Source organism: Colletotrichum scovillei (assembly GCF_011075155.1).
Source record: "Colletotrichum scovillei strain TJNH1 chromosome Unknown Contig00002, whole genome shotgun sequence".
NCBI classification, from domain to species: Eukaryota; Fungi; Ascomycota; class Sordariomycetes; order Glomerellales; family Glomerellaceae; genus Colletotrichum; species Colletotrichum scovillei.
Window position 1 is genome coordinate 417,884 of NW_023336260.1, and position 25,976 is coordinate 443,859.

Below are 25,976 nucleotides of genomic sequence, written 5' to 3' on the forward strand. Positions count from 1 at the left end.
GCCGTGGCTTTGCCTTGTAAGTAAGTACCTTACTGCGTATGTACGATTACCTACTCCGTACACCATCTACTAAGGTAGCTGCCCTGTCCTTCTAACGACATTGCTCCGTACTCGTGCCGATGTGAGGTCCGGGCCGGGTTTCTGACGAGGCAGACATGTCTGTCCACTTGCTCGCCCAGCTTTTGCTAGGTTTGCTCAAGGTTTGCTCCAATAGCTCACCTGTCAGCTTGAGCTTGAAGCTCTCTGTTGGGAAGCTCACAGCTATGCCAGGTTGCTTACACTGCTTGTTTGCAGTACATCTGTACTGGTTGTAGCTCACCACCAACCTACCTAAGGTAGATAGATACCTTACTACGTAGTATTCAATTACATTGATACCTTGTACCTACCAGTAGCAGCATCTCGCGGATAGTTGCAATATGCTACAGCTTCAGATGCTACCTTGAACCAGGCTGCATCCACCACTACCACTCACTCATCCATCAATGCTTGTCTACCTACCTTGTCCAAGGTGCCTTGAGCAAGCTACGGGAAGTGAGCCCGTTCTCAGTGAGTGCTAAGGTAGGTAGAGCAGAGCAGAGCAGTGCAGTGCAGAGCAGAGAGCCAGACCACCTCACTGGGGCCCAGCCTGACCTGCGATCGGCGCGCGACCAATCCATTTTCATCCTTTCTTTCTCGTCTCCAAATTTCCCACACGCCTGTCGCCTTCTGTCTCACGCACACGCTTCGTCTCTCTGACCCCTTCTCTCTTTCTCTCTCTCCCTCTCTCTCTCTTGCTTGCTCTTGCCTGCCAGAGCACACTACACCGGTACCTCACCTTTACCTCACTTTACACCTTACCACGGGGTACATTGCCGACCTGCCTTACTGCATTCCTTGGGTAGGTACCTCAAGGCTCAAAGTCCTGTTACAATCGGGCCCTTAGGTACCTACTTCTCTGAGCCAGTGCCGCAACGCCAAGTTCCAACCCAACAGCAGAGGACAAGATGTTTTCTTGCTGCTGAGATATCTTTCCCCATCTTCAATCCGCCCGCTTCGTCTCTGCACACCACCACCTCCACCAACACCAACCCAGAGCGCATCGAAGCAACGAGGCTGCACCTGCACACGCACCCGTACCCGGCCACACAAAACACCAGAGCTTCCATTCGTACTTTGCGACGCTCTCTTCAACCCACTACCAAGCGCGCATCTTCAATCGCATCCACCCATATAGCTCGTCTCAGCTCCCTCCAACCACGTGCCGTCCACGTCGTCCAAATCCTCCGCCCGATTCCTTGCGATTACGACGACAGACTCGCGACGACGTTTTCTACCGCACCACCAGCCCGCCGTCCTCGATAATTGCCACATATCACATACCCACGCCCATTCAAGCAAACGACAAACGACCCCTCTTCCTCCAACCTCGCCCCAGCCTTCAAACTCGATCTCGAACGAGCCGCCTTTGCGCTCCTATGTCCCTCCTTGGACATTGAACAGCGCCGCTCTATACGTTCAGCGCATGTCTTGCTGCCCTTGGTGGAAGCTATCTCTGACCTCCAGTCCTTCCCGTCTCTCCGAATCCCGAAATACACGACGAACCCGAAACCGATCTCTGCCATCTTCTCAACCTGACTCACCACTGTACTACGACGGCGTGATGAATGCCTCTTGCGCATCCATCCCGTCTCGTTAGAATCGCGCTGAACTCGCAAATATCATCCGATTAACATCACATCTCTCCTTTTTTTCCAACTGTTTTCCTCGTCGCACACATGAACCGCCGTGTTTGAGAGGCCGAAGCCGAATCTTGTGCATCTGAGCTGAAGCTGGGCGGAGTGCTGGTCCAGACAAAGGAACGCGAGCAAGGGATTATAGCTCACAAGACGCGCGGCACGCCTTGCCTTCGCTGCACACAATGGATTTGAGGAGTTTGATGAACACGTCCGATGATGGAGGAGAGAGGCCGCGTGCTGCTGCTGCTGCTGCTGCTGCTGCTGCTGCCGCTGCCGCCGCCGCTGGTGGCCCTCCTCCGGGCCATCCTGCTCATGCTCACGCCCATGGTCATCAGCATCCACCTCCTCAGCATCTCGCGCCGAAGCATCAGCATCATCTGCAACAGCAGCAGCAGCACCACCACCACCAACAACAGCAGCAGCAGCAGCAACAGCAACAACCGCCGCCACAGCCACCGTACCAGCAACAGGCCCCCACGACGCCTTCTCAGGCTACGACGGCCTATGCCTTCAGAGAATCGGCGTACAGTCACGCATTGCATTCATCACCCGGTAAACCGCCAGCACCTCAGGAATATGCCGTACATCCTCAGGCCTCGACCCCGTCGTATCCTCCGCAGTCGCCTTATCAGACTCCAGGCCCATATCCCGGCCGGCCAGCGCCGCCGCCTCTCCAAGCTGGTGCTCCTGCCCCTTATGCCGATGCGCGATCACCCCAGAGTGCATCCATGCCAGGCCCGTCTCCGTATCGTCATACGCCGACATCTTCCGTCAGCGGTCCCAGTGGAGGTTACCCCTTCCCGCCGACCGGTCCGCCTCAGGAAGCTGCCAGCCCTGTGCAACGACACCAACAATATCCGCCATCCAACGCGTTCCCCCCGAGAGACGGCTATCCTCACCCATCTGGTGCAACCGCGCCTCAGTACGCTCAACAGCAGCAACCGCCGCCACCGCAGCAGCATATGCCTCAAACACCGCCCATTGGGACCCCTGTTAGCGGACACCCATATCTCCATCAACGCTCACAATCAAACCATTCAACTCCCACACCTACATCTGCTCATAGTCAGCATCCGCAGCATCCTGGACAGCCATATCCTCTTCACGGCAGTCCTGTGGCGACGACGCATCCGCCGCCCGATTTCAACCGGCAGCTCTCGCAGCCTCCGACCCCACTGGGCCCGCCCCAGACCGGGCCTCGACAATCTTCCACTGCACCAAGCTTTACACAACCACAAAGCCCGTATCAACAGAGACTATCCGCCTCACACCTCGCTCAAGCCACACCTCCACCACCACCTCCACCAGTTCGCATGCCCAGTTCCTCCCACAGCACCCACGAACGAAGATCATTATCACATAGTGAACGCGACCGAAGCATTAGCGTCAGTCCCAAGACCAGAATACCGAGTTTGCCGAGCAGTATTGGCGGGCAGACAGAACCGGAAGTGCGACCACACCCAAGCGTCACCAACATGGTGGAACCCGAACGCGAACGCGCTGCGACACCCGCCAAGAGAAAACTTGCCGACAGAGACTTGAGTCCCAGGGAATTGGAACGGAAGGAGCCACGGCCCCCGCCTGCCGAGCTCAATGGCGGACCCGCCGTCTCTAGGTCACCCGTGATGCAACGAAAGAGAAAGATCCACGCGACACCCCCAATTTGGGCTCAGACTTGGAATGCTCGAGAAAACAAGAGGCTCAAGCTGGCCAATTTCGAGCTCCAGAAACGAGGGCCGCCGCACATTAATGGCAAGTCCGAGTCTGTCAAGCAGGATAGCACCAGCCGCCATACCTCACCAGAGGCAGCGCGATCCACCGCTCCTCCAGTTCAAGAACCGCCGCCGCCGCCCAAGGCCGAAAGCCTACTTGGTCCTTGGGAGGAGAGCATCCTCGGTACTCGACCTTACGAAGAGCTGTCTAAGACGATCGCCGATTTCTTATTCAAGAATGTCACGCTCCATCCTGATAGTGGGGAGATAATAGGACGTGGCGTGCAGTTCGAAATCGAGGCCAAGATGGGACAGCTCATCGACAGAGACACCAATGATCGTGTCGAGAGAGCGATAGGTTCGGAATGTGTTCTGCACGATACTGGGCGTCTGGCTTTCAGAAGCAGCATGACCGAGGTTTGTTTACCGATCTTTATGAGGAAAGAATCACAAGAGCTAATCCCATCGTTTCTCTGCAGGCTCAGCACAAAGGTCTCAACGAATTCCTCAACACCATGGTTGTGCAGACCGATCCCCGAAACCCCAACGCACGCGGCCGAGTACAAGTACAATACAAACACCGACGAGAGATCGATAAGTTCTACGAGCTGCCAAATGCTCTGCAGGCACGTCTGCCTGGTTGCGTCCGTTCCCTACTAGGTAACAGGCGTTCAATCAAGGTTCGAGTCACATATGACCAAAAAACGCAGCAGGTCCTGGCCAAGATTGTCAAGGCCCGCGTGGCAGATATCCACCTACATCTTCCCACATGCCCACTCGACTGCCGCCTTAGCATCAATCTCGAAATGGCATGGGATGGTTCCGTTGAGGAATTGGAAAGCGTGTCTGTCGGTCATGCAGACAAGTTCCCTGACCGGAACAAGGACCGTCTCAGCTACAAGCAAAATCACTACCAAATCGACTTGACCCAAGTGACGCAAATGATGCCTGGTCCTGGAGTAAGTGAACGCTTGCTTTGATTTGTAGCCCATGGACTTTGCTAACAAGACAAAAGAACACCTCGCAGATGAGCAAGGAACACGAATTGGAAATAGAGCTCTCACCCGAAATCGTTATCGATCAACAACGCCGCGCCATGAGGAACGAGCCGCATCAATACCAGCAACTTGTTGAGGCATTCGTCGACAACGTCCGCGTCCTCGCGCGCAAAAGCCGCGAGTTTGTGTAATATTTATTTGTACGGACGTATCATAAAAACTTGCTTTTTTCGTTTTTCCTTTCCTACAAGTAGCTAGGGTGGTTTGATACCAAAAAACAGAGTGGCTGCGTTTGGGAGTCAAGGACTGAGGCGATGCGTGTTTTGGAGAGTCGTTTCTTCATAGCTGGCTTGGGGTGCTTCGATTTGAACTTCTGGACTTGTTACCCGATTGACATCTCGTTCACTCGTGGGGTTGGTCAACACTGAAATATTGGTTGCCGCGGCCGTTTGCTGTCTGGCACTCTCTACAACGCATCACTGCTTCTACTTGTGACAGAATGCCTGTGAGAGATCTATTCCTACTCACGTTGTCTTCTTACTTTACTTGAGCAGTCATTAGTGAGAAGAATACAGGGTTCCGTGTGACCAATGCGGTCTTTTCCTGCTTCCCGCTGCTGTAGACGTTCCCATATCGCCTCAGAGGTACAAGAAGGCAAGGGAGACTATAGAAGACGGAGGAAGGCAAGTCCAGAGACCTCAAACTTAGCCATATCAATATCGAAATCAGACCTGAGGCAGAAGAGGTTCTTACAGCCCAACGTCCGTAATCCGATGCGGGTAGTTTCCCCGACATTCGATGTCTCTATTTTTTTTTTTTTGGGAGAGCCAGCTCTTCAAAGTTTCGTTGCCCGTGTTGAAATCGATGGGAAGAACAATAGCATCATTGAATTTCAGGCCTCAGTGTCGTTTTCGAAGCTTCTAGAAGTGGTCCAGGGTGATCCCATTCACTTTGATATCTTTGTCCAGGTGCCTACATACATACATCGGGAATAATTGACGTACATCATGCCTCGCCTGCCGGGTCAAGGCATAAGAAACCTGAAAAAGTTTGCTTCCTACCTCTCCTGGCCCATGTACGTTCACAAGGGATGTCCAGTGCAAACAAAGATGTCTCGCTTCGATCTCTCATCAGTGACCTTGACCCTGACGAAGCTTTGATAGACAATGAACAATGGGTATCAGTTTGCCAAATTTACCAATGCAGACGTTTTGATCTTGTCAAAGGGTTGAACTATTTCGGAATGCCATTCACACCTTGAGTCCAGCAATGGTGGAACATGCTTCATCTCCTTGAATAAACTCGCTCGTTGATATTTGAGACGTCTTTTTGCAAAGCTTTTTGGTCGACACAAGACACTTCTCTTCTCAACCTTTGCAAAACCCACCACTCTTTTTCTTCCTTCTCTGCTCTGCCTTTGACTCGTACACTATCTATTATCTCGTACTTTAGGCTTGTAAACCTCCATCTTCCCGTCCATCTCGGCATGTCTGAACCGACCAAAAAGATATCCGAGCCGCAGCAAAGGTACAATCCTCTCATTAGACCAACTGATGAGCACTGGAAGACCATCTATGGCCACTTCAAGGATCTTCTCAGCTTGCCCACCACGCGCATGGGACAAGTCTTGGAGGATTACTTTACATCGCATGAGCGGAAGCTTTTCATGCCAGCTACGGAGCCTCGCAGTTTAAGGAATTGTCAAGAAGACAACGCCCGACGATACCAAAGCTTGATTGGCAACAGATTCAAAGAATGTCGCCCCTCCCTGGCAACAAAATTCACAATGCTCTACTTCGGACTGCCTGTCGAGCCAGTTTTGTCTGAGCTGACGCGCTTTTCGAAGCCGGATTTTGATGTGGACGACTGGGATGAACTCTGCACTGCCGAGGTCCGCCCTCCGCTGCACTTTCTGACAGCCTACGACCAGAGGAATTTCGGATACGACTACATGAGAGGTTAGTAACTGCTATCCAAGCACAATTAGTCAAGCTAAGACGAAGGAAAGGAAAAGAGGACCAATACAGCACGATCCCTGTGGCAGCTTCTCAAATGCCAGACGCCACTGGTGAGGAACTAAGCCTTCGAGGAGGGGGCGACGATGACGATGCCTTTATGGCAGATGTGGACTATCCACCAGATCATGGTGAAGAAGAAAGCCTTGGCCCATCACAGACTGCCATGATTTTGGAAAACGAAGATGACGATTCATTGGATGACGGCTCCAGCAGTGGGATCGTGATGATGCCTGCGTCGGGCATATCAAATAAAGTCATCTCAGGAAGAGGGACCGCCACGCCTGACCCGAGGCGACATCAAAAGCAGTCGGCGATAACCTCTAAAATCGGGCACCCATCACCAGAATCGGACAAAGTACACGGCTGGGTTCCTCTGTTTGGATTCCAAGGCAGAATCATGTTCGATACGGACGACATGTCCACGTTTCAGGAGGCTGCGAGAAAGCTCTTGTCCCTGCGCCAACGGGAGCAAGGCGACATCGTGCTCGTTGAATTTGATTTCAAGACGGCGAAAGTCCTCCGGCAATTCGATGACAATATTCCGCTCAACCCTGTTAGTGATCTTGCGGAACACCTGGGTCAGGCAACCAAGTCCGCATCCAGCTCGGCCTGGTTCGTGCTCCGCATAGGCGAAGACATTCCCTCAGAATGGGAGCCTCCAGAATCCTTCTTCTTGACCACGCTGATCAAGTTGACTCATTTTGACGACGACGGGCGAGAAAACCTCTCGTATCTCAAAGTGCCAGATGACAAAAGCTTCTTTGGCCCCAAGCAAGTGGGCTACATCTACCCTGCCAATAAACCCTGGGGTTCTAATCAATACATGCCCTTTATCACGACGGCACAAGAAGTGCTGGTGGGAAGACCGGATCACCCAGGGGGAAGTCACTGTGATCTTGTCATTTCACGTGATGATGAAGATCCAGAGGGATCATCAGCACCGTGGTATGGTGGTCTGGAAATCCACCGCGAACTCTGGGATAGCATGCATCCTCTGATCAGCAAGGGTCAAGCGTTCCGAGTTCAAACTCGCCCCGTGGCCAACGATACCGTTGTGTTCTACCTGCCGGGATACTCGAACAACGCCAGAACTCTCAAGAACCGAGAGTGCCTTCGGCGAACAGGCTCTGGAGACCCCTATCCAGACGCCCTGCACAAGGTTGGCCTAATGACGAAAAGCGTCGGAATTCCCATGGAAGCCTCTCACTACCTGATTTGGCGCGGGGTCGACTATTTCAACCCATTAATCAGTCGCCCCGTTGGAGCCTACAGTCCAGTTCGGTGGAATTATCGGGACAAAGATTCTTCGAAACAAGCCCAGAAGGCGCTATCAAAGCTCATTATCCGTTCTGTCGACGACAAGAATGAGCCCTGTCACTTCTTCGTGATCCAGCCAATGGATGGGGCTGAAGATCCATGCACAATTGAGGCGGTCGAAGGACTGACAGGTCAGGCAGACTTCAGCATGGAGCCTCTTACTATGAAAGCGTTGAAATCCACGCTGGAAATGCTCTATGCTGGAGACGAAGAGATCACTTACGACGCTGAAAAGGACAGCATTGTCATGGAGCCTCTTTTCAACGAAGAAACAATTGGAAGGAGTTGGAGCCCGGCCAGCTTCGTTCTTCGGCCGGACGCCACCGACTCCGAGGCAGCCATGGCCCGGCGCTTCATCCTAGCTCAAATGGTGCGAGCAGACGTCTTGCAAGATGACGAGTTGGACTTTGGTGAGAAAAGAATGCTCCCTGCATATTCCCTGAGATCGCAGCTAATTTGAGACACGTGTAGTCAAAACACTGGCTAAAGCAACGGAGGCAAATAATTATTGGGGTCCTCGGTATGGCGAAGTGGCACCCTTTCGAAAGGAGTTCTCCCTGCCAGCAATCGTTCCCCCTGGCAAGCTCCATCCCGTGGTCTTCCATGAACCGAAGACGCCGCCTCCTGCTCCTCGGAAATCAGCTCACCCTATGCCGAGAGAGCCTGACCAGACACCCCGTGAAGGAAGCTATGTGCGGCAGCCAAGCATCTTTGACAGGGGCGTCTGGAACCCATCCTTTCCGATCAACGCGCCGCCCGTGGAGGCCATTCTGAGGACCGGGGCAGGCCGAGTCCCTATGGTCACCAAGAACGTTCTAACGCCTAGTGAGCAGCGGGAACTACAGGATAAAGTCTGGAGCCTCTCCAAAGTGAACCTGGCTCGGCTGGCCGCCTGTCCGTACCAGAAATGCCGGTTCACATATCGCCAAGATGAGGACGAGACGCTTCTGGTGCATCTAGAGAAGACTCATGCCGAAGAGAAATGCCCGTGGTGTGATACCCAGCTCCTCAAGCACTGGTCCTATAAGCAGAAGGAGGAGCACTATAGAAACTCCCATGCAGACCAGCTGCGAAAGGTGCTTCGGCTTCCTGAGAAACCCAAATCGCATCCGCCTCACAACCAAACGACCACCCCCGAAAAGCCACGCAATAGCCCTTCAGAGGCCACTACATCTCTTTCAACCTTTATAATTACCGACCAAGCCAGACCTCCAGTTGGCCCGTTGCCCCAGCCAATACAGCCAGCGAAGGCCAGCGACAGGGAGAAAGGCTATCGATACTGTGATCGTTGCGGTCGTGACCACAAAGAACTCAAGAGCTATGAGGACCGAAACCATCATGATCGTGTTTGCGTGCCCTTGGCTGAGGGAGCCGGGCGATGTACATTCTGTAAACTTTGCGGAGATCGTGAGTGGAAGACTGAAAAAGATGCCACAGATTTTGGACCTTTCGACACTTATCCTCACAAGTGCCACGGCACTCTCCACGAAAACAAGCCGCATTGCACCAAGTGCGGATTCTCGATGAAGAAACTCTCCGACGAGAAAGTCGACAGGCATCGCAAGTTCTGCGGGGGCTTCTATGGTACCCTGGGTTGTTTCTGTCCGTACTGCCAGAAATCCTTTGTAAGCGACGGAACCCAGAAGCCTATTGATGAAATCAAAAATCACATCACGGCTTGCCCCCAAGAAGAGGGCCCCAAGCCAACGCCGTGGGACATCTATTCAGAGGTCTTCTGGAAAGATACTGACAAGTCAATCGACCCTCTCTTCGTGGGGGCCGCGGAGACCTCCGCGGCCTTGTTCAAACAACAACGTCGTCCTCGCGCTTCTAGTCGCTATCTCAGTCTCCCTCTCATGTGGCATGATAAGCCAGGACCAATTCCTACGTCAGACCCGCCTTCTGAGTGTCCTGCTGCCGGGTGTCGAGAACCTCTTTTCGGCCTGATGCCATCCGAGGTTCTAGGACACTTTGAGAAGAAACATTTTGAGGAGCCCCTGAAACAGTGTCCGCTCTGCCATCTGTCGTTCAAGAGGCCTAAGGAAGATCGCGAGAAGCAACCGGAGCTCGGGGAGTGGGAGGACAGAAAAGACCAGGTCTCCCACATGGAGTGTCACGTCTACCAGCTTTGGGACATTTTGGCTGGCAGTGCTCGGCCTCCTGCCATGGTCAATCAGGAACCCTTCAACCCGGGTCACAGTCTTTGGGATCCCGAGAATGAGAGCGCATTGGATCGGCGTGACAAGCGCTGTCCGCACTTTGACCAGTGTGGCGCCATGGTGGGCTTCATGAACCAACTCCAGTGGAACGAGCATTTGAAGAAGGCGCACGCTATCGAGCCCCTCGAGACACAGATTGTCCGAGACATGGACGCTGAAATCGCGGCTGCTCGCGAAGAAAGGAGGCAGCAGAGAATTCGCGAGGGAAAGAATCCAATTCCAGGTCTGCCAGCGCCCAAAGATATACAAGACAGCGGATCGGGGCCAGTTGTGACAGGAGGGACGCAGACGGGAACAGGTCCCAGTGTTCAGCTCGGTGGAAATCACGAGAATGGCCCAAAGATCCAAGACGTTCGGCAAGACGTACCCGGCCCCAAGGATAGAGGACCAAAACCCGGGGATGAAGTTCGCGACGGCCATCGAGGTAGCCGGCCTCATGAGCCTGGGCCGATTCTGTCACCCCCGCCTACAGGTTCCAAACCGCACACAGCCACCGCTTTGGGGAATGAACCTCGCCAAGGAGAAAAGCAGCCAAAGAGTCCGAAGGGCCCGATAAAGAAACCTCCTAAAGATTCTGGAAAGGTGACTACGGACCCCAACAGTGTCAAGGGAACGCCAAAGACAGGTGGCAATCCGCCCACGGATAAGTTTGTGCCGACTGACGACATGTACTGTTCACGGTGCTTGCGTCCGACTCCCAAGAGTCACACGAATGGCGAACCTTCGAAACAAGAGCAGATAGACGTGAGTATCACATAATTCTGAGGTACACAGAGCTAACTCATCACCTTTAGGCACACTCGGATCCGAGACGTAGCTGCCGAATTCCAGCGAGACAAGGCAAAGTACAACTTGACCGTGAAGACAAGGCCATATTGCCAAGCAAAGTCGGTTGGATCACGCAAAAAGAAATTGTTAAAGCGGGCGGTGTGACCAAACTCAGAAAAGCCTTTGTCAAAAACAACCCGGGGTTGAAGATGACCATATACCCCACCGATAACAGATTTACGGATATGAGGAACCTGTGGACGCGGGATCCGAATCATCCCAAGAACAAAGAGAACTGGGGATTGCCTTTTCGGCCCCGAAATGATGATGACACTGATGAGAGCGAGGACGACGGCTTGCGGAATTACCACCCAGAAAATGATGAGTCCGGGGACGACGATGAGAACGAGGAAGAGGATGAAGGGGGCGAGAAGATAGCCGATGCAGATGGCGAAGACAACGACGATGATGTGGAGGAGGACGACGATGACGACGGCGGTCCCGGGAACCGGGCTAAGCAGAAGCGGAAGCCGTATCGTGGATTTTCCACCCACGACCCGACATACCGAGATCGTGGGGAAGAGGATGATCTGAGCCAGACGAGCGACAGGGAACTGGTATCGGAGAGCGGAGATGATGGAGCTGGTACCATTGGTGGATCATCCGGTGCGAAGCGGAAGCGCGGGAATGGGGAGTCATCAGGACACGGCAGCAAGGAGGGCAAGGATAAGACCCAGGAGAGGCATCCTAAGAAGGCCAAGGTGGACGCGAGTTCTCAGGGGCGATGACAGGGTGGTGAGTGGTAGAGCGAGTGTCAGTGAGAGATAGGATGGGAGCTTGAAGTGAATGTCGTTAGCTATGACAGAGCTTAAGGCATCTTGTTGAGCTCTTTTGCCGAGTATGTAATGGGAGAATAGCTTCATCTATTGAACAGTTCCGGTGGCTTCGTTGAGTAACATGCTTGGAATGAGTGATTGTCCACTTAGCTGCCTTACCAACAGTTGACTTATCCGCGATTCGTCTGTATCTCAACAAGCCCGGACCGTCGGTTCGTCGCCAATGATCTGGGATACATAGGTAACAAGCGAGGTTCATTTAAAGTTGCGGGGGTGTAAGTGCTGTACACCGCACGCGTGCAGCAGGCATTCAAGAGGCAGATAGAGGCAATGAGAGGGCTGTAAGTTGTGAGTTGCGGCGACTGCCGTCTCCATCACGTCGGCGACTAACAGGGCTCAGGATGGAGGTTGAGACGTGTCCAGGCCGGCCCGCGACGGTGTTCGGGGTCCACGTGGGCGGCTTCGCGGCTTTCATCGGTCTCGTTCGGCCACTTGAAGCACCATGACACACGGATTTGGACGGTTTCGAGTTTATTGTCGGCTGAAAGTCTGATAACGTGCTCTTGATGTGGTTCGGGACATGTGGGAGGTCAATGCCAGTGATTCTCATTGAAGACCAATGGATTGAGTGAGACACGTAAAAGCAAAGGAACCCCCATGTCGCGCTCAGCTTGTGCAGGTCTGAGGTCTCCTTTCTGGAACTGGTCCCATTCACACATCCGTCCGGCCAAAGGGGGCCCGCTTACCTAAGGAACAAGAAACCGAAAGTGGACCTCTCGGTCGGCGACGTCGGTGGTCCCCGGTGAGAGGCACGTACCATCTGCATAACTACATATGCTAGGCACAAGGGCACCACTCACCTCATATTTATGCAGACATACACGTGCCACACGTAACTGTGCAGACCCACTGTCGAGTTTTTCCCTCCTCTCAAAACAGCCAAAAGGCCATCGAGGCGCAATCACGCCATCGCCCCGGTCAGTCACCTCATCGTCCAAGCTCCACACCAGAGCCGCGCTCTCGACGTCGTCCACCACCAAACGAAGCCCATCCCGCCCAATCTAGCCATTCACCTCGATCCAAATCCAATGCAAGCGCCGCGGCGTCTATTTAGCGAGCTCTTACAGCTCTCGACCAGGCGGCCCGTCCCTCCTCGTCCGACTCTTGGAGCATGGCGGCCGAGCTACATCCCTGACGCTCCTCCTCCTCCTCCTCTAGGATGTCGTCCTCTACACGCCTCTGCCTGCTCGAGACACCCCCGACCGACATCCGCCTCCTCCTCCTCGACGCCTGTGACCGGTGGACAGGAATATACCCAGAAACACCAGACTACTGGTACCCGACCAGGAGAGCGCGGGGATGGGCGTGAGCCCCAGCACCCACGCCGTCGCAAAGGTCCGGCTACCGTGAGTACATTGCTTGCTAGCGGCGGGCTCTTGTCTCTCTTCGTCGGCCTCTCGGAGCCCTTCCATGTGCCCACTCAGGACGAAGTCGATGCCTCCGACCCGGACCCGTCCACCGACGACCGCGACCCGTCTATCCCTCGCTTCAGGCTCTCCGAAATCCGAAAACATGATGCCAAATCCGGCAGCCCATGGGTCACCCAAGGCGACAAGGTCTACGACATTACCGACTGGGTTGCTGCACACCCCGGAGGTGATGTCATCCTCCGCGCCGCTGGAGGTAGCATTGATCCCTACTGGAACATCTTCACCATCCACAAGTCGCCCCACGTTTATGAGATCCTCCAACAGTACTTGATTGGCTTTATCGACTCGGACGACCTTGTTGACGGCAAGCCCGCTGCTCAGGAAATAGAAGACCCCTTCAAGCACGATCCTACCCGCGACGAGAGACTCATCACCCTCACTCCCAAGCCTCGCAATGCAGAGACCCCTGTCGAAGGCCTGGCAGACAGCTACCTCACTCCCAATGAACTCTTTTACGTGCGCAACCACATGTGGGTTCCACAGGTTGATGATACTTCGGACTACACCCTCAAGATTGAGCTTCTCGATGGCACCATCAAGGAGTACAGCCTTGATGACCTAAAGACCAAGTTCAAGCCTACTACTGTTGTGGCTGTTTTGCAGTGTTCTGGAAACCGCCGAAGCGACATGACCCGTAACGCCAAGAAGACCAATGGACTCCAGTGGAATGTCGGCGCTATATCTTGTGCGGAATGGCAGGGCGTGAAGCTCACCGACGTACTTGCTGATGCCGGTATTCCTATCCTCGAGGCCATGACTGGAGACACGGAGGCCAAGCACGTTCAATTCATGGCCCTTGAAGCCTACGGCGCCTCGATTCCCATTGAGTCTGCTTTGGACCCGCGTGGTGATGTTCTGTTGGCTTACTCGATGAATGGCAAGCCGCTGCCGCGAGACCACGGCTACCCTCTCCGTGCTCTTGTACCAGGCCATGTCGCCGCTCGTTCCGTCAAGTGGTTGAGCCAGATCACCATTTCCGATGAAGAAAGTCATAGCCAATGGCAACGCAAGGATTATAAGTGCTTTGGCCCCAACGAGACGAGCCCCGACTGGGACCGCGCCGCACCGATTCAGGAGATGCCCATCACAAGCGCCATTACCACCGTCAGATTAGGTGACTGGAAAGCAACAACAAACGAGTCATCGGCAAACGAGGATACCGGCAGCGTCCGCGAAGCGTCTCTCATGGGCTATGCGTATTCTGGTGGCGGTCGTCGAATCGTTCGTGTCGATGTGAGCGTCGACAATGGCAAGACTTGGGATCAAGCCGAGTTACTTGACGAGCCTGGAGCCCCTCCAAAAACCGGGCACAAGTCCTGGGCTTGGAAACGCTGGAGGTACGACGGCGCAATCCCACTTGGCGAGCCAGGTGAAGGGACCAAGAAGTGCACCACCCTGCTCGTCAAGGCCACGGACGAGGCGTACAACTCGCAACCCGAGAGCTACGCGGCAATTTATAATCAGCGAGGAAACTTGGCCAACGCGTGGCACCGTCTGAAGATTTGCTCTGATTGTGCCAACAAGGCCGTGGTCGTGGCTAAGTAGCAATTCGGTGTACGATGTGGAGAAGAAGGCCGAGTGAGCAAGTGGCGGCAAAAACAGGTGAAGAGAGATAAGAGACGAGAGTTTATCGATGGCTGCGGGAGTTTCCACACGCGTCGAGTACATTTGAAGCAGCGGAGGCGTATTGCGGATTCATGAAGCGAAGCCTTTTGTTCATAATTATCGCTTTGTTCTTGGTCCATTCTTTTACTCGGCGTCCAGTCCACGTCAACGATGAAGGTTTTTCAACAACCCAAGGGGATTTGGCGGTTTTTTCTTCTGTTCAACTTTTTTTTCTTTCTTCAAGAGCTTGAATGCGGTCGTAGAGTGTCAGTTTCGGCGCGTAGTCTACAACCCAAATTGAGGTGATATTGTAAAGATCTCCACGTCCCTTCGTATACCTCAAACAACTGTGAATCGCAAAGTAATGAACTAATAGTGAGCTGTGACTTGATACTGCAACTACCTAGTCATATGAGCTGTCTAGAGCAGATCTGTGATGGCCAGTCGAGGACACATCTTACGAGTAAATAGGTACCTGACCTAGTACCCGACCCACGGTGGTGGAATTTGTGAAGCAGCAAAGTTCTGTGCACCAGTAATGCAAAGTCTAGTGAACTGGGTGGTGAGGATAGAAGAGCAAGCTGCAAATGTTCGGAGAGGGAACAACATCATCGGCATTCAATATGATCAATGGGCAACACAGCATCCCCAGTTGGTCACGACTGAAAGTATACTGCTCATTGATTTGGAAAACAAAGATGAAGAAGCAATGAATTACGCCGTTTCTAGGATATGATTTCCCCTAGATTCAAACTCGGGTAAGTGAAAGATGGTATGTTTTCTGTTATGAACGCGCACGACTTTGGGCGCATCTTCCTTTTCTACACAAACGCCGGGTAATGTACAACCTTGCCTTGCCTCCCATCGCCAAATACACAAGCCAGCTAGAAGACTCCGACGGTCTCCTCTTAGATCAACACCCTTGGCATCTAGTCATCGTCGGTGTATCTGGGTCCGCTGGCTGCTGGAGTCTCGGGTGCGCCATAAGCCGCAGGAGTCGGCGCGCCGTAGTAGGCTGATGAGGAGTTGAAGCCGCTGGCGGCCGGAGTAGGGGCACCAGCAGCCGGTGTGGGCGCCGAGTCTGCTCCCCAACCACCTTGCCATCCACCGCCTGGAGTTGGGGCACTTGCGGCGCCTGGCGTAGGCGCCGAATAGGCACCAGGAGTAGGGGCATTGAGAGCTCCGGGTGTCGGTGCACTCAGAAGAGCGCCACCAGGCGTCGGTGCGTCGTAAGAGTTGCCGGGTGTGTAGCCCCATGAGTCGCCTCCGCTGGCGCCGGGTGTAGGCGCAGAGCCATAAGCAGGCGTCTTGGATCCCGAGCCCCAGGCATCTCCGCCTCCGTACGCCGGCGTCTTCGAACCAAGGCCAAAGGCGTCATGTGCTGGTGTCTTTGCGCCTGATTGCCACGCAGGGGTTCTTGAACCTCCGCCGTACGCGGTGCGGTTGCCATCTCCGTAGGCAGTTCGAGAGCCATCGGCCCAGGCTGGGGTACGCGATCCGCCGTAATCTGGGCCACTTGACTTCCAAGCAGGTGTACGGCCACCAGTAGGTGCAGGAGCTTGTGTTTGTTAGCATCCGTTTTCAAAAGAGTAGCGAAGTTGAGGGCTGACTTACTCCTTGAGCCCCACGCCGGGGTTCTCTCTGGGCCGCCAGAGGCAACAGGGGTTCGGCCTCCTTGCCAGTCTCCTCCATGTCCTCCACGGCCACCACTCGGAGGACCACTGTGTCCGCCACGACCTCCACGACCGTTGATTTCAATCTTGGCTCCTGTGATTCTATCCTTGAAGCTCAAGTGATCTTTAGGTACAGTGATTGTCTTGCTCTTAGTGTGCAGCTCGACACGAGCGTGTGTGTCAGTCGCATCCTTGACAATTCCGAGAAGACCCTTGTAACCGCCCTTTCGAATAATGACTGTCTTGTCGATAGCACGATCACGTCCTCCAAAGCTCTTGGGCGGTGCCATCTTGCTCTCAGATCCGTTGGGGTTGCGCTTCATGGCGGGATTCATCTGATCCAGGTTGGGGCCGGCTGAAAGCACACGCCCACCCTTGGCAGCGATTGTATTGACATTTCCAGCCTTGGTCACGAAGACACCGGCGTTCTCATTACTGTCGGTGTTGTGAAGGAAGAGATAGGCTCGATGAATGTGGATAATCTTGCCCTGGCGTTGCTGACCGCCATACTCCCTGACCACGTCGTCGAGTCTGATTTCGGAGCCATTTCTATCGGCGGCCACGGCGATCTTCCTCTTCGGCAGTTTGTTGGCGATCTGCGAAGGCATGACTTGCCGGGTGTCTCCGTTCTGGTCGAGAACCATCACCGACTCACGGTCGACCTTGACAATACAGCCAACTGTCGTGGGGTCCAGCTGGACGAGGTCAAACAGCTCGTACTGACCCAGCGAGCCCTGTCCTCCGATGTCGCTAGCTTCCCGCAAATCCTTGCTGAAGACGGTGACTTCGGTGTTGGTTTGATCGGTCAAGAAAGTGACTCGATCTTCTGAGATTTTGACGACCATACCAACTTCATCACGGAATCTACTGCCGCTAGTAACCTTGACGTGATCTCCAATCCTGAAACGCTTTCTCAGGCCTTTGGTCGGCACCTCAATAATTTGTCCGGCTAGTACTCCTTCTGTGACTTGCATGGTGACAATGTCACCTTGGACGTTGGTGGCCTTGCCGACCACGCCCTTCTGCTCGCCCTCGTAGACTTCAATAATGTCACCAGGCAGGTAGGTTACATTGATGTTGCTGTCCTTTAAGCTCGATGCCAAAGCCTTCAGGTCGAGATTCTCGGTGCCATCCTCGGCACCGGAGGCAAACCTAGTCACCTCCTCCAGGGTTGGGTTGACATCCGTAACCACCAGTTGCTGGATCTTGATATCCTTGACTTGGAAGCCGTTCTCGAACTCGTCGCCCATGTAATTCCACACCTTGGTGGTGGGATTACCCTGGATATGTCTCGGATGCCGCTTGCGAGCTTCGGTCTCGTTGAAAAGGCGCTGAGGTGGGCGCGGGCCCGCTACGCCGACAGGTCGCTTTCTCTTGCCATCGGCAGTCACCGCCGACAGGGCATCGTCTCTCATTCCGTAGTCGAGACGAGGGATGAACCGAACTCTGGCCTCGAGGCCGTTCTCAGTGACGTCGATGACCTGAGCAAGATCGCCAGCGTGTTTGGCAGGCTTGCGGAGTCTCACCCATGCGCCGGGTTCCAGGGTCGGGGTCTTGGTGACACGAAGCAGGTCAGGCATATCCTTGATATCGACGAGAATCATCTTGGATCGCGGGTAGACGTTGAACATGCCGTCGAGAGCAACCATGATGTCGGTGGAGCGATTGGCTTCAACATAGATGTAGCCTTTCATGACGGAGGTCGGGCCACCGCGCTCAAAGGCCGAAATAATGGCCAGCTCGTCCTTAGTCCCAAGTCTCTCTTCGATACGCTTCATAATGGAGAAGACCACCTCCCGCTCCTTGCCTTCCTTACATCTGACAGCCCAGATAGTAGGATCGTCGACACTAGGCATCAGCAGACGCTTAGGAACGACGGCCGAGTCTCCAAAGCCCTTGTTCGGGCGGCGGTTTCCGTAACGCTGTCGAAGGATTTCGGCTTGCTTTTCGGCGTCCATGCTCGCCTCCATCTCGCGCCGACGGTCCAACTCTCTGTGACGTCTGTCATCATCGAGGCCTCCGCTCTCAGCAATGTCGTCGGGATGGGCATTGTCGATAAAGTCTTCAATTTCCTCGCCATCTTTCTCCTCATCCTCGCCGTCCTCCTCGTCGTCGACTTCGGCCTCGATATCGAAGAAGGCGGCTCGGCGATCCTTTCTACGCTTGCGACGATGTCCCTATTGATCAATTATTAGAAAATTTCACGCCGAGAAAGAGGAGGCTATGTCGGGGGATGCGGTGAAGGCAAAGATTTGCCTGGCGCCTTCCCGGTGTAGCTTTGTGTAATCAGGCAGACGGCGCGAGCAGCGACAGGCTTACCTGTTGAACATCGTCTTCGTCCTCGTCGTCCTCATCCTCTTCTTCATCGTCATCGTCGTGTTGGCCCGCATCATCTTCGTCTTCTTCGTCGTCATCGTCGATCACTCTCGACTTAGAGGGAGCAGGTGCATCGTCAGCAGGACTACTTTCTCGAGCATGATTGTCGCTGGCTGGTTGGTCTGGTTCCTCGTCGGACAAGTCGGCGGGCGCAGGGTTGAAGTCATCCTCCTCCTCAGAGTCGTCGTAGCGGTTGGAAGACATGGTGGGAAATAACGAAACGTCGAGTCAAGAGTCTCGAGTTTGTAGATTTCCCGTGATGTTGCTGATGCGAGGTCCTTTCCGAGGTGATTCTGCAAAAGAAGCAGAGTATCCGTACCAAGGGAAGGAAACAATGGCCCTTCCAACTGGTTCGCCTGATGGCAGGCAGCGACCTTTTTTCCGGCGAATCAATCAAGCGGATAGATGGAGGAAAGGGCCGAAGGGTTTTGGCTGTCGGGTCGAAGGGTGGGATTGAGGTGAAGGCAAAGGTAGAGGAAAAGGCAACGGGAGGATAGAAAGCCTAGAACATGCAAAGGCAACGACTAAAGACGGGCGAATAACGCGAAGGACATCTCTATCTGAAAAGGGACTAGCGCGCGGTCGTCCCAGACTGACACCTGAGGCAAATCGATAGGTGGTAGCCTCCAGGTAGGGTAGGTGCTCTGCAGTGGATCCACCCTACCTTCCTCGCAGCTCCTGTCATCCCTCCACTGCATCCCATCCCCGATTGACTTCACTGCATCCCGCCCTCGCTCCACTGAGTTGAAGGACAACAAGCTGTGTTGGCATTTATATATGGATTTTTGTTAGGATGCATCTCCTGCATTAATGAGACCACTCACAAGTTGGTTCTGATTTCAATCCTCCTCAATCATCAATCTAGATCTAGCAAGTAATCGTGGATGGTTGCTGAAGTGCAGAAGTGATAAAAAGAGCAGCAACTATAAGGTCACGATGAGTTCTGATTAAGATATGACAGTGTGATTGAAACATCGCATCTATCAAGAATTTGAAATTCATGAGGCCAGTCGCACCTAAGTAGTTTTTTACCTTGAAGTTTCGCGTACATACGGCACACTCCGAATGCCCGTCTTGATCCATAGGAGCCGATGGAAGCCTCGGCATCTTCTCCAATTCATCAGAAACAACAGCCCTGAATGAACACTTTCCGTCCATAAAGACTGGGGACTGACCCCTGCATCTGAGTACTTTCGATCTTCTTTAAGCAAATAGTATCAAGTCAAGTTTGAGCTGAAAATGGTCGGCAGTTCGAAACGAAAAATGAAGGCTATTGTTATCAACGAATTCGTCAATGTGAGTCTCAGTCTCCTGAAACCTTGCTTCAGCTTCACAAACATAACTCTGATTCATCCCCAAGGACTTTGATGAAATAAAGGTCTCCGATATTGACCGGCCAATCTCTACAGCAGACCGCTACCTCATCCAAGTCAAGGCTGCTGGGGTGAACTTTGTCGATACCCTCTATGTAAGTCCAAGACAAGTTCTAAAAAGTGCCCCAAAAGATGAGTTGGCTGGCTTATATGGTACTTCGCACCTAGGCCAGGGGAAGACACCAAAACAACCGGTTCCTGGTACGGCCGCCCTTCACACTAGGCCTCGAATTCGCCGGCATCATCCTCTCATCACCACCTACCTCCGAATTCCGTCCCGGCGATAGAGTCTTCGGAGGCAGCACAGGTTCCTACAGCGAGATCATCTCCCTCGACGTTTTGACGCCCCTCCATCGCATCCCTCCCCAATGGACATTCGCCCAAGCCGCCGGGCTAGCCGCCACGCTCCCCGTCTCCTACGCAGCGCTCGTCCAAGCTGGCATCAAGGCCGGCCAGACTGTCTTGGTCCATGCCGCTGCCGGTGGGCTCGGTCTGATGGCCCTTCAGGTTGCCGCGGCCTTGGGATGCCGTGTGATAGGGACGGCGGGCTCATCCGAGAAGTGCAACGTGGCTCGACGTTCGGGGGCTGATGTTTGCATCAACTACTCCGAGGATGCGGCGTGGTGGGATCGTGTGCTGGAGCTGACTGATGGGAAGGGTGTCGACGTGGTTTTTGATCCCGTCGGCCTCGTGGACCGAAGCTTGAAGTGCATTGCTCACAGAGGCAAGATACTGATTGTAGGGTTTGCTGGTATCCAGAACGATATGGAGAAAATCGCCATGAATAGAGTCCTACTCAAGCAGGTGTGTTTGATAGGTTATGTAAGTATTGAAGATCCCACAACCACCACCCACTCGAAGTAAGGTAGCTAACTAATGCCCCAAAGCGATACGGCGAAAGCTTGCGACGGTATCCTGAAGAAGAAAATGCCATCTGGAACCAGCTGAAACCCTTGATGGAAACGGATAAAATCCGGCCTGTCATCTATCATGCTGAGTATCCTGGTCTTGAACATGTTCCCAGGGCTCTCAAGGACATGTTAAGCCGCAAAATTTGGGGCAAAGCAGTCATCACTTTGGATAATGACAGTGGTAGTCTGCCTTTGACAAAGCTCTAATTCACAGCAATGGACTCTTTGTGCGAAAACCTGTGTTTTCAAGTTACCTAAAATAGGTACATGTATTGAGGACACTGGGAACGGCCACATTGGTGCGGGACAAACACCGCACGCTATCATAACACTTCCCTCCGTCTTCCCCGTTCGACTGTGCCCGCCGGTATATAGCCATCCACTGTCCCAAACTTTTGTTCCTGACCATCGACCAGAGGGGGGTCATACTGACTGCGTCCTGTGGTGCATTGAAACCAACTCACCCCCAATGACTGCCTATTCCAAGTGAATTCATTTGAAACATACTTCACAGACAGTATCCCCTTCCCTACAGCCGGCTCAAGAGCCGATCCCCAAACGCCAGGCTTTGCGATGCATATATCATGAGTGACCAGCCAGATCTATGAACAGCGCAGCAAGGCGGTCGGATTAGTTGCTGCTCGTCGCCCTTGATTTCTTTCAGGCGCCGGTTCGTCCACATGTCTTGACACCCCATAGGCCCCTGCCGGCGCTGACTCCCAGCCACTCTCCCTGGTCGCTAGAAAGATGAGGCACCCAAGCAAGGTTGCCGACTTCGTAGTCGCATTGCCAGCTAGCGTACGGGCTTCTCGTGTTGTCTGGCTGGGCAGCACCGTTGGCGGGAGGACCACCACCAAGAGCAGGGTTGTTGTTGTACACATCCCATAGCAGCACCTGGCAATCGTCGGCTCCCGAGGCCAGAACGCCACGCCTTGTAGGCGACCACTCTATGGAGTTCAGGGAGCCTCCATGGCCCCTAAGTTCGAGAAGTGCCTGTCCAGGATGTCTTACATCAAGGATACGAATGACGTTCGAGTCTTGCGCAAATGTGGCTAGCAAATGGGTATCGTGGGGAGAAGTTGCTAGTCTCAACAGGGGCGGAGGGTTCGACATGGTCTGCTGCGCCAGCGTAGGGCTGATACGTCCTCCATTGGCATCTATCATGTTTGATCAGCGTCACTCAACTTGCAAAGAAATGGTTCTGGGGGTGGAGGTTACCTCGTTCATCTTTCCCAGTGGGCTCGTAGATGATGGTGCTGTGCTCCAGACTGCGCAAATCGAACATGCGGACGCTACCGTCCTGTCCGCAGCTCACGAATACGTCAACACTGTTGGCGCAGAAGCGGACATCGTAAACCTCCTTGTCGTGGGCAATCAATTGTGTCTTGGCCGTCAGCGACGGAATATCCCAAATCGTGCAGGTGGTATCGATACTGGACGTGATAATCAAGCTAGGTGAAACAGTATTCCAGTCTAGCGAAGTAAGCGGTGCAGTATGATCTGGGGTCTTGGAGTTGGACAGAAGCGCGAGAGGCGTGAGTTTCGTTACGGCGGGGTCTCTGGCTCGGTTGGTAATGGAGTTGTTCTGGGAGACAGGGCTTTCGGAGGGAAGAGACCACAGACGAAGGTGGTCTCCCGACGTCGCGAGCAGGTCAGTAGACTGCTTCTGCGAGGAGGGCGGTTCCCAGAGCAAGCGCGTCACAGGGTAGGAATGTGTAGCCTCGGCGACTTTTTGAAATTCGAGGTTGATTTTGGGGGTGCCCGGCTGGTAGACATCGTTGGGCGTCGGGACCATTTGGGTATCGAGGATTTGGATCTAGAGGGAAGCGATGGTGTTAGCTACACCCAGCTATCAACGTCATTGCGAGGGAATTCTTACGTAGTTATGTCCATCTTCTAGATAGCTGCCAACGGCAAGCTTCCCAGCGCCGTTGCCCTGGGGAGGCCACTTGCACCAGTCGAAAGCATACAGGGCCCAAGGAGCGAGATAGTTGCTGGTTCCAGGCTGCGCGTTGGCAAGCTCATATGCAGCGCTACCGGGCACGCCATCGGACATGCTCGAGTCGGCGCGGGGTCGAATATCGGCCAAGCCCAAGGGCGTGTTCGAGATGTTTCGCTGAGAGCCGGGCGCATTGTACTTTTGGTCTGGCGGAGACATGAATTGGGATCCAGAGCCGCTGGGGGTGGTGGGTGTGTAGGGCGCAAAGGACGAGCCACCTTCGTACCCGGCAGCAGGCGAGGAGCGCGAGTAGCTGTGGGACAGGCTCAAGCTGGGAGGCTTGGAAGGCGTATGATAGTCTTGCTGCTGCTGCTGAGACTGCATTGCAGACATACTGGGAGCGGTGTTGGCAGAGATGGCGGGAGGTCGACCACCTGCACCACCTGGTTGCAAGACGTTGGGCACCGACGATGTGCTCTGGTAAGGAGGCGCCTGGGGGTGGGAGTTTGGGGAGGACTGCTCCAGCTTGATATGGGGTGCGGCGGGGGCAGCAGAGGATGATGAGTATTCGCGGGGTGAAGGCTGGCCGTGCTGGATCATGCCCGCTGGCATGTGCAATTCGTCTTGCTGGGAGCTGTAGGTGCCAGTGCGTCGCGGGGTGCCAGTTTGGAACTGGGGTTGCGACTGCTGCGGCGACTGCTGCTGCTGCTGTTGCTGATTCATGGCTGCGAGAGCAGAGGAAGAAGATGGCGAGGAGGAGGAGGAGGAGGATGGCGTTGGCGCGGGCAGCAGTGTGACGGAGGGGGAAAGGCCCGGCGGCCCTGATGTCTCAGTCGCAGTGGAGTGGGTAGGCAGCGAGTTGGGAGAGTCTCGGTGCAGCTGCTGGCCATGGGCCGGAAGCAGAGCGGCGGGGATGGAGGCACGCTGCTGGTTGTGCTGGGAGTAGGACTGGGAGCGGGAATGGGAGAAAGGAGGGATGTTGGAGGAAGAGGAAGGCGGGTGAGAAGAAGAAGAATAGGGAGAGTAGGGGCTGGACTGGGAGTAGGAGTGGGAATACGAATGGGAGTGAGAATGAGGTTGAGAATGAGAGTGAGAGTGAGACTGAGAATGAGACTGAGAGCGTGAATGGGAGGATTGATGAGGCTGGAGGGCGCGGGCGGAAGCGGAGTCGGTCGCTGCTGTGGGCATACGAGTGGCCGCGGCGCTGTTGGTGGTGGTGTCGCTAATGGTGTTGTTCCTATTGTTCGGCGTGTTCTGGTAATAGTCGCTGTCCCAGTGGAAGTTGGGGACGGCGGTGGGATCTTTGGGCACTAATGGCCCAGGCGCACCAGCGGCGGCTGCTGTTGTTGTGGATGCGGACGTCGACGCCGGTGGTGTCGAGGTTGAGGATGACTTCAAGGCTTCCGGAGTGTACTGAAGGGAGGAAGTAGTGGAGGGAGAAGCGAGCCCGATGCCGAGCCCGGCATGAGGAGGACCGCCTGAGGGATGTGAGTGGTGGTTGGGCTGGAAGTAGCCAGACTGTCGTTGTTGCTGTTGCTGTTGCAGTTGTTGCTGAGAATACGGCGAATATTGCGATTGTTGCGATTGCTGGGAGTACACCGACGACGAGTAGGAAGGTACCGGGTTGGGCAGCGGTGGGCGGGTGTGGCCAGCCGTGGTACCACTGCTACTACTACCACTACCTGTACCTGCGGTTGTACCTGCAGTTGGAGGGTCATTCAAATTGACATTGACATTGGCAGTCGCATTGGAGGCTGAAGCTGCCGCTACCGCTGACGCTGACGAAGCATTTCCTCCAGAGAGTCCAGACTCAAAGGTAGAAGAAGAAGAAGGAGGACCGCCGGAACCTGGAGGGGAAGTGGTGGCGGCGGCAGCGGCAGCGGCCGGGGCTCCAATGGACCCCAAGGCCTGGGCCGCTTGCCAAAGAGCCGAAGACGCGCTTAGGCGATGCTGGTGGTGCGGACGCCATTGTTGCTGTGGCTGCTGTTGTGTCTCGGGGTCGATGCTCTGCTGCGAGGCTGTTCGACGATGGCCCAGAAAGTGCATCATGTTTTCTTGGGTAGGATTTCCCTCGTTGTACGACTCCAATAATGTGCGCGCGTGGGGTGGATGGGACGCGGGACGAACGGGAAATCAAAGAAAAAACAAACAACACAAAAAAGATGAACAAGAATGGCCACAATGACAACGACGATCAGGGAACTAGACACACAAGGGACGAGGGGGAAGAGAAGGCGACGCACACGGCAGCAGGACAGGGGCAGACGGTGGCAGTGCGGCGTGTCCACGTCCTCGGCATCCGCAGTCTTGGTCTTCCAGGTTGTCTGATCTGATGACTTGGTGAGAGTGAGAGGTGAACTTGTCCAACGGCTGTATGCTCAGCTTCTCATCCGTCTAGCAATCCATCTTTTGCTTTCGTCGACCCGGCAGAAAACTCACGCGAGTTTACGGCGGCATCCCTCTGACTAATGAATGTCCGACTCGTTCATCGTTGATGGGCCCTACCGACTGGACTGGACATGGACATGGACCTGGGCGTTGGGCATAGACGGACAACGGGGACACGGAGACGCGGTTCCAGACGCCGCCGGGGATGAGGGCAGTAGGAAAAAATAGAGCCAGGGCAGGCGGCTCATCTCATCAATTGATTGAAACTATGAAGAGAAAGCAACGATCAGGCGAAATTGTCCCTCGCCGCGGCCATCGCTTGCACAATGTACATGAAAAGGCACTCAGCAATGGCAAGACGATGAGACCCGTAAAGCACCGTATTCTGGGAAGCCAGATGGTGCTCAATTCCATGATGAAGCACATGGACAACAGCTCCAGAGAGAAGCTCTACGCATCACAGTGTGTCTCACTCTCGGTAGGAAGAAGACGCTGATAGATTAGATGAGCAAGAACATTTTCTCGACCGCACTGACTGGGCCTCATACTTCCTGTTCTCCGTTTGTTCGGTGAGCTATATGCATAACAGGCAATGTTGAAAGGATCGTGTTCCAACATCCAACAGCAATGGCATC

The 25,976-nt window shown here is 54.3% G+C and overlaps 7 protein-coding genes across 7 annotated transcripts; 5 read left to right on the forward strand and 2 right to left on the reverse strand.

Moving 5' to 3' along the window:
- Window positions 1–1,934: 1,934 nt before the first annotated feature.
- HER10_EVM0012248 (uncharacterized protein) lies at window positions 1,935–2,274 on the forward strand (the record flags this gene model as incomplete). Its single annotated transcript, XM_035481646.1, is given in 2 exon segments — window positions 1,935–2,175; window positions 2,189–2,274. The coding sequence occupies 2 exon segments, from the start codon at window positions 1,935–1,937 to the stop codon at window positions 2,272–2,274; spliced, it is 327 nt and encodes a 108-aa protein (XP_035337778.1).
- A 406-nt stretch (window positions 2,275–2,680) lies between these two features.
- HER10_EVM0012223 (mRNA-capping enzyme subunit beta) lies at window positions 2,681–4,619 on the forward strand (the record flags this gene model as incomplete). The annotated part of the gene is made up of 3 exons (XM_035481621.1): window positions 2,681–3,847; window positions 3,910–4,389; window positions 4,446–4,619. 3 exons carry the CDS (start codon window positions 2,681–2,683, stop codon window positions 4,617–4,619), a joined length of 1,821 nt encoding a protein of 606 aa, XP_035337773.1.
- Window positions 4,620–5,914: 1,295 nt separating this feature from the next.
- Window positions 5,915–11,538, forward strand: HER10_EVM0009340 (uncharacterized protein; the record flags this gene model as incomplete). The annotated part of the gene is made up of 5 exons (XM_035478830.1): window positions 5,915–6,386; window positions 6,437–6,552; window positions 6,604–8,173; window positions 8,235–10,726; window positions 10,777–11,538. The coding sequence occupies 5 exons, from the start codon at window positions 5,915–5,917 to the stop codon at window positions 11,536–11,538; spliced, it is 5,412 nt and encodes a 1,803-aa protein (XP_035337526.1).
- Window positions 11,539–12,281: 743 nt separating this feature from the next.
- On the forward strand, window positions 12,282–14,939 carry HER10_EVM0009991 (oxidoreductase molybdopterin binding domain-containing protein). Its single transcript, XM_035479461.1, has one exon. The coding sequence runs from the start codon at window positions 12,675–12,677 to the stop codon at window positions 14,619–14,621; it is 1,947 nt and encodes a 648-aa protein (XP_035337591.1). The 5' UTR covers window positions 12,282–12,674; the 3' UTR covers window positions 14,622–14,939.
- A 304-nt stretch (window positions 14,940–15,243) lies between these two features.
- HER10_EVM0010026 (uncharacterized protein) lies at window positions 15,244–19,428 on the reverse strand. The gene is made up of 3 exons (XM_035479496.1): window positions 18,674–19,428; window positions 16,296–18,531; window positions 15,244–16,239 (listed from the first exon to the last, which is right to left on the reverse strand). Exons 1-3 carry the CDS (start codon window positions 18,932–18,934, stop codon window positions 15,611–15,613), a joined length of 3,126 nt encoding a protein of 1,041 aa, XP_035337593.1. The 5' UTR covers window positions 18,935–19,428; the 3' UTR covers window positions 15,244–15,610.
- Window positions 19,429–19,866: 438 nt separating this feature from the next.
- On the forward strand, window positions 19,867–21,221 carry HER10_EVM0008636 (zeta-crystallin; the record flags this gene model as incomplete). Its single annotated transcript, XM_035478151.1, has 4 exons — window positions 19,867–20,026; window positions 20,091–20,198; window positions 20,272–20,925; window positions 21,048–21,221. Exons 1-4 carry the CDS (start codon window positions 19,970–19,972, stop codon window positions 21,219–21,221), a joined length of 993 nt encoding a protein of 330 aa, XP_035337462.1. The 5' UTR covers window positions 19,867–19,969.
- A 111-nt stretch (window positions 21,222–21,332) lies between these two features.
- On the reverse strand, window positions 21,333–25,683 carry HER10_EVM0000223 (WD repeat domain-containing protein). The gene is made up of 3 exons (XM_035470016.1): window positions 22,894–25,683; window positions 22,233–22,830; window positions 21,333–22,171 (listed from the first exon to the last, which is right to left on the reverse strand). Exons 1-3 carry the CDS (start codon window positions 25,000–25,002, stop codon window positions 21,675–21,677), a joined length of 3,204 nt encoding a protein of 1,067 aa, XP_035336783.1. The 5' UTR covers window positions 25,003–25,683; the 3' UTR covers window positions 21,333–21,674.
- Window positions 25,684–25,976: the final 293 nt, after the last annotated feature.